This window comes from Leucopleurus acutus, assembly GCF_964270905.1.
Source record: "Leucopleurus acutus genome assembly, chromosome: 20".
In the NCBI taxonomy this organism is placed as follows: domain Eukaryota; kingdom Metazoa; phylum Chordata; class Mammalia; order Artiodactyla; family Delphinidae; genus Leucopleurus; species Leucopleurus acutus.
The window spans coordinates 51,757,506-51,764,839 of record NC_139162.1 but is presented as its reverse complement, the minus strand read 5'-3'; the positions used below and the strand labels follow the sequence as shown (position 1 = coordinate 51,764,839).

Here is a 7,334-nt window from a genome sequence, read left to right as displayed (position 1 = left end):
CTCCCCCTCCCCTGCCCACCCGGCTCCTCCTTTCTCCCCCTTGCCCCCTCTTTGGGTTTCCCCATCTGTCCCCCTCCCTGCCCTCTCCCCAGGGCCCCCCGCCCCTCGACACTGACGGATAGCTCTGGGGTGTTAAGCTGCGGATTAGTTCAGGCAAAATTCTCGATTTTGCTTGCGTTCTTTCCCCTTTGGGTTATGTAAACAGTAATTCTCCCCAGATGGAACTATTTTCCTCGCTCAGAAGCAGCCGGGAGGGGTCTGGGGCAGGGCTGGGGGTGGAATGCTGGGGTTCCTCAGGGAGCCTGGGGAGCGGGCTGGAGGCTGACCCCCGAGGGCGGCCTGAGGCCCCCTGCCCAGACACTCGTCTCCTCTCCAGGTACTTGCCTCCGCCAGAACCATGCCAGTGACCTTTGCCCTCTTGCTCCTCCTGAGCCAGGCCAGCGCAGACCCATGCTACCATCCAGGGGGCCGCCCCCGCTTCTGTCTCCCACCAGTGACCCAGCTGGCCAGCATGGCTGCCTCCTGTCCCCAGGCTTGCATCCCCTCCCCGGGGGCGGATCTCGGCCCCCGGGCCACCTGCAATGGCAGTCTGACCCTGGCTTTGGGTGGCCCCTTCCTCCTGACGTCCGTCAGCCTGCGCTTCTGCACCCCAGGACCCCCAGCCCTGGTCCTGTCTGCCGCCTGGGCCACCGGAGGGCCCTGGAGATCACTGTGGCGCAGACCCGCCTGGCCGGGGGCCTTGGGAGGCCCCGAGACGGTGACCTTCCGAGCCCCACTGGGCCCTAAGGCCAGGGTGGTGGCCAGTCACCTCCGTGTGGAGCTCGGGGGCCAGGCAGGGCTGGCAGCAGCAGGAGTGAGAGGCCGCTGCCAGTGCCATGGCCACGCAGCCCGCTGTGCTGCCCGTGACCGGCCGCCCCGCTGCCGCTGCCGCCACCACACCACCGGCCCAGGGTGTGAGAGCTGCCGCCCATCCCACCGCGACTGGCCCTGGCGGCCTGCCACGCCCCGGCACCCTCACCCTTGCCTGCGTGAGTCCTGGGCCCACCCTGACCCGCCAGCTGGCCACAGGGCTCCAGCAGCTGGGCCCTTCTCCCTGAGGGGCAGGATGTTCTCCCCCTCCCCAGAGCTGCATGCTCCTTGCTTCTCCCCATACTGTCCTCCAGCCAGGCCCCCTCTTCGCTTCCGCCCACTCCCTCCCCACCACCTGTGCTGTCCCCAGACTTCCAGCTGCTTACATGCCCATTAGGGGGCTCCAGCGTCTCCCCGACACTTGATCACGGTGATGGTGATATGGATAACATTTCCTGAGCTCCCAGCCCAGGGCCTGGCTTGGCGCAGGTGCTCAGGTGGTATTCACTGAGTGGCTGTAGGAAAACAGGGCAACTGGACATTTTCGGAATCATCAAATCAACCACAGGGGGTAAGGATTTATTCCTTAGACACATATTTATCCAGCAACTACTATGTGCAGGGCAGGTATTGCATCAGGCCCATTTTACAGATGAGGAGACTGAGGCTAGAGCTGGGAAGTCCCTTGCGCAATGACATGGCTGGGATCTGAGCTCAGGAGCAGAAGCCCAAGGGTCTTAGCTTGTCCTTGCCAGCCACCTTTATGTGCTGTCACACTAGATGTTCTCGGGCAGCAGACACGGGCATGGCCTCAGCAGCCAGCCAGACTGCCTGGGCTCAAATCCCAGCTTCTCTGCTTCCTGGCTGTGTGACCCCCAACAAATGACCAAACCTCTCTTTGCCTCCATTGGCTCACCTGTAATGTGAGGATAGTAACAGCCCTTCCTTTACAGGCTGTAGTGAAAATTCAATACATTAAAATAAAGTCCTTAGAATAAAGCCTGATACAGGACCTGGCACGGAGGAAGAGTTATCTGATTCCGCCAATGTTACCATTGCCCAGATGAGGAGGGTGAGGCCCAAGGGGACGTGTCACTTGCTCTACGTCTCACTGTCAGCAAGGGGCAGTGCTGGGACTGGACTCAGAGAAGTCTTCCGAGAGGCTGGGCCATCCACCAGCCTTCCAGCTGGACCAGAGCTCCCCAGGCCCCACTCAATGCCCTCCCCCATCCTCAGGGCTTCCAGACTGGGCCTGAGTCTGGGCCCTTCCCCATCCCTCCAGCGGCTCTCCTCAGAGACAGCCCTCCTCATCCCACCTCCAGCCTGCAGCCTTGCTAGAGGGTCTGAGTGTGTTACATGGCCTTGCTAACTCCACTCCATGGATAGATACACACCACACACACACACACACACACACACACACACACACACACACACACACACACACACCCTCCATTCTCTCGCTCCTGGACCTCCCTCTCTCTCCACCTCGCACATCCTTTGCCCCTCTCCCCCCTCTACGTCTTCCTGCAATGTCAAGTGGACTAACTTACAGACCATCCCAGCTGTCCTCTGCTCCCCACTCTGTCCTCATCACACTTGGGTCCCCTTTGACCCGCTGTTCTCATCATCCCAGGCCTCTGTCCAGTTGGCCCATTCCTACCAGTAAGATCTGATGCCCCTACAGGGGAGTGAGGGAGGGGAGAATCACGTGGCCTGAGGGTGGGGTGGGGTCCATCCTGGGGGAGGACAGGGCCTGGGAGCTGGGGAGGCTGTCCCTCTGTGGATCACCACATCCCCTCAGGCTGAGCTGGGCAGCCAACCCTCCGATCCTGGGTAACAGACCAACAGTGTTGTGATGGAGAAGGGTCTGGGCAGGCAGGATGAGACTAACTCCTGTGGCGGAGTTGTGGGCTTTATAGAATCCAAAGCCCAACTCTACTGATTGATAATCTCAAGAGTGCTGCCATCCCTAATGCCTACAAAATCCCTTGAGAGACGAACTGAGATCCCCACTGGATGGGAGGACACTGAGGCTCAGAGAGGGGGAGTCATTTTCCCAAGAACACACAGCTGTCCCAGCTCCCTGACCTTCCCGCTACTCCTTGGGGCCCTCAGGACCTGCCAGTCCAGGCCTCTCAAACCTCTTGGGGTCAAAAACTCCTTACATATCTCCAAAGAGTGGTCCATGAACTCCCCGCATCGGCATCTCACAGGCCTCTCAAACCTCTTGGAGTCAAAAACTCCTTTCATATCTCCAAAGAGTGGTCCATGAACTCCCTGCATCGGCATCTCACTTTGGGATGCTTGCTAGACATACAGGCCCCTGGACCCACAGAAGCCCTGGGATGGGCCCTGGCATCTGTGTTGCTCTTTTGAAACATTTCCCCCGTAATCTGGATAAGCGGTAAGGTTTGAGAGCCGCTGCTTTTGAAAATCCGATCAACACTCCCCAGCAAAATGTACATGGTTAAGTGGGCCTCATGTGAGCTGTATGAGAAGCACTGGAGTGCGCCTGGGCTGCAATCCTGCCTCTGACCACCCCTCAGCTGAGTTTCTTTGGGCAGGTGACCTCGCCTCTCTGCCTCAGTGCTCACATCTATAAAATAGGGATGATGACAGCCCCAGTCTCACAGAGCTGCTGTGAGAAGGAAACATGCCAAGCACTCAGCACATGGCGCCTGGCACGTGGAGGTGCTAAACGGGCAAGGGTATGCTCTGTGTCGGGTACGGAGTTAAGTAAGCACCGTTTACGTAGGTGGTTGCATTTCAAGATCATGAAGTAGACACTATAAATGCCATTTTACAGCAAAGGAGACTGAGCTACAGAAAGGAGTCGTCACTTGCCCATGGAAACAGTGAGACACTTACACGCGGGGGTCTGATTCCACAGCCTAGGCCCAGAGCCGCCACTCTTCTTTACACCCCCTGGTTTTACACAGACATCCAGCACATTCACCACTCCTCTCGGGCTCATGCAGCTCCAGTCCAGTGCACCCATTTTAAGGATGACAACGAAGAGCTTCTAGGACCCACACTTACCTAGGGACCCCCAGGCAGTCTCTTTCCTGAGGGCAGTGGGGAGAAAGCTGGGAAAGGGGAACAGAGAGCCGGGCCTGATGTGCCCTTACTCCATCCCGTTCCTAGCCTGTTCCTGCAACCAGCACGCCAGACGCTGTAGGTTCAACTCTGAGCTGTTCAGGCTGTCGGGCGGCCGGAGTGGGGGTGTTTGTGAGCGGTGCCGCCACCACACAGCCGGGCGGCACTGCCACTACTGCCAGCCGGGGTTCTGGAGGGACCCTAGCCAGCCTATCAACAGCCGCAAGGCCTGCAGGGGTGAGTGCAGCCTGAAGCCCAGCCTAGAGGGAAAGGAGGCAGGCAGGTCTGAGGGGGGAGGGGCCGGGGGCCTGGATCCTGGGTCTGAGGGGGGAGGGGCCGGGGGTCTGGATCCTGGGTCTGAGGGGGGAGGGGCCGGGGGCCTGGATCCTGGGTCTGAGGGGGGAGGGGCTGGGGGCCTGGATCCTGGGTCTGAGGAGGAGTGGCCAGGGAATTCCAGTCTCCTCAGTCCTTGGGGAGGAAGAGGCTGGGAGCCTGCACTGCACATCCCCAGCTCCTCTCCTCATGTAGCCTGCCAGTGCCATCCTATCGGGGCGACAGGTGGTACCTGCAACCAGACCAGTGGGCAGTGCTCCTGCAAGTTAGGGGTCACTGGCCTGACATGCAGCCGCTGCGGTCCTGGCTACCAGCAGAGCCGCTCCCCAAGGATGCCCTGCCAGCGTGAGTCCTGAGGGACAGGGCCCAAGTCTGAAGGGGGGTGGGAAGGAGACATCCCAGATCTCCAGGGGGCAGGTGTTGTGAGGACCTGCTCCGTAGGAGACGGAAGCTAGAGAGTGGAGGCCAGACTCTGAGTCCTTAGGCAGGTGAAGACTGAAAGTCCAGTCTCCTCCATCTTGGGGACGAAGAGGGTGGGAGCCTGGATACCTGGGTCTGAGGGAGGAAGGGGCTGGGGACCTGGGCTTTTGAGTCTTAAGAAAGTGGCCAGGGACCAGGACTCCAGGTCCTGGGGGAGAAAGGCAAAGTGTGCTTCCACTCTTGGGCCTCAGGGGAATAGACATTTGGGGTCTGGAAGCCTGGCTTCCTCGGGGGGAGCGGGCTGCGGATGGGAGGCACTAAGGCCCTGTCTCTCCTCTGCTCTTTCACAGGAATTCCAGAGGCAACCACCACCCTTGCTACAACCCCTCATGCTTACAGCTCGGGTAAGACTGGCTGGCCTAGAAACCCGTGGCAGCAAGAGGGATCAGGGATGGGCTGACTGGGCCTCCAGGTGGGGATCCAGGGGTGTTCCACCGAGCCCAGTCCCCAAGGGTTCAGGCACCCCAGCTGTCCGTCAAGATGAAATGCAGGGGATGGGCAGGGGCAGAACGCTGTAGTCCAGGCCTCAGGAGCCCACTGCAGCCTGACCCTCCCCAGACCCTCAGTGTCAAAACTACTGCAATATCTCGGACACCAGGGTACACATGAGCCTTCGGAGGTACTGCCAGCAGGAGTACGGTGAGTGCTGGGGAGGAAAAGGGCCAGCAGGGGCTCTGATCTGCTGCAAGCCACCCCCTTCCCTGGCCTTCAGTTTCCTCAGCTTAAATGGGAAGGGGTGTTGGACTCTACAGGGCCTTTCCTGATCTAGAACCTAACAGGACAGCAGACAATGGGCAGAAGGGGCGGTGGGGAGGGGGCGCTCCCTACCGTCCTAGGTCTCCTCTCTCCCCATGTTATTGGCCTTGCAGAGTTTCACGATCTCCTTCAGCCTGACGTCTCTGAGGGAGGGAGGTGGCCTCCTGAGGATGGAAGGAGAAAGGGCAACTGGTTGAATGGAAGGGATCCTTGCACCGTCTTGTCTGTCTCAGACCCCCTGCCTCCTATCAGGGTCTGAGATATCCGAGCCCCACTCCCACAGACTCACCCCACAGTTCCCTCATCCACCAGTCCACACCAGCCCCCGACCCCAGGGCCTGTGGCTGCAGGCTCTCTTGGACAATGAGTTCAGCCCAGTCCCAGTTACTTCCCTCAATGGTATAGGATCCCTCTCCTCCCTGAGGCTCAGCATCTGCCCACTAGTGTCCTTGAACTTCAAAGGTGGAGGCTTCTCCCCCCACCTCCCACAGGGATCTTCTGCCCCAAAGACCCAGCTTGTCTGCCAGAGTCCTGCTCCCAACACGTCTCACCTCACCCCCTCAGAGAGGACACGTCTCTGAATCACCACTAGTATGACCTCGACCCTCAGCTTCCAAGGACTGATCTCCTTCTGGCCCCCAAATTAATCCTAAATGCAGATCCCTCCCATGGCAATACCCCTGTTTTCCAAGGGCTCTGTCTGCTCCTAATACCTTCTGACCCCTTGGCATTAGAGATCTGGACTTGCCTCTTGGGCCTTGTTCCCAGCCCCACCCACTGCAGGGTCCTCCTGGGACCTCTAACCCTTTAAGTAATCCCTGTACCCACTGCTTCTAATATGACCCCCAAAGCACCCCATCTGGCATATTCCTGATAGGCCCCTGGGTTCCTCGCCCTGTCTGGCCTCCTTTCCAGAGGAACCCCCACCTCCCCCGCCTTCCCAATCACAATCCTGTGACCCAACCTATCGCTCCATAAGCCCCACTCTCCTTGCTTTGACCCATCTCCCCAGAAAGATCTCACTCCTCACAGCACACAGCCAGACCCCCAGACCTCTCACCCTCAAAGGTTCAAGGTCTCTCCCTACTGATGCGATCCCGGAAGCCCACTCTCGGGTCCCGGGCCCCGGGCCCCTCCCCACCAGGACTGACCCCACGGGACCCGGAGCCTCCCCACCGCCCAGGCCTGACATCTCCCCTCCCCGCAGTGCTCCGTGCGCAGGTGCTGGCGTCCGAGGCGGCGGGCCCGGCGTGGCAGCGGCTGGCCGTGCGCGTCCTGGCTGTATACAAGCAGCCGGCGTGGCCTGTGCGCCACGGCGGCCAGGACGCCTGGGTGCCCCGCGCCGACCTGGCCTGTGGCTGCTTGCGCCTGCGGCCCGCCACCCACTACCTGCTGCTGGGCAGCGCGGCCGCCGGCCCCGAACCCGCGCGCCTCGTCCTCGACCGCCATGGCCTCGCGCTGCCCTGGAGGCCGCGCTGGGCCCGGCCGCTGCGGCGGCTGCAGCAGGAGGAGCACGCTGGGGGCTGCCATGGCCTGCGGCCCTCGACCCCGAGCCCCGAACCCAGGATCTAGAGCCGGAGCCAGGCGGCCTCAAACTCCAAGGGAGGGACTGGAAGCAACTGCCAGAGGAGTCTTCTACCTCGACGGTGCGTCCCCCAGCAAGACAATCAGACGCCGCAGAGCCCCTGACGTCACTTGCATGTGCCAGCACCGAGGAGGCATGCGGGACTTTTAAATAAAGGCGGCAAACCTCTTGGTCTCTGGCTAGGACACTCGACCTGTGACCTACGCAGCTAGTCCCCTCAATAAAGTCTCAA

The 7,334-nt window shown here is 60.5% G+C and overlaps 1 protein-coding gene across 1 annotated transcript; it reads left to right on the top strand.

Annotated features, from left to right (window-relative positions):
* Window positions 1-397: 397 nt before the first annotated feature.
* NTN5 (netrin 5) lies at window positions 398-7,089 on the top strand (the record flags this gene model as incomplete). Its single annotated transcript, XM_082862686.1, has 6 exons — window positions 398-1,028; window positions 3,997-4,185; window positions 4,477-4,626; window positions 5,052-5,105; window positions 5,320-5,400; window positions 6,725-7,089. The coding sequence occupies 6 exons, from the start codon at window positions 398-400 to the stop codon at window positions 7,087-7,089; spliced, it is 1,470 nt and encodes a 489-aa protein (XP_082718812.1).
* Window positions 7,090-7,334: the final 245 nt, after the last annotated feature.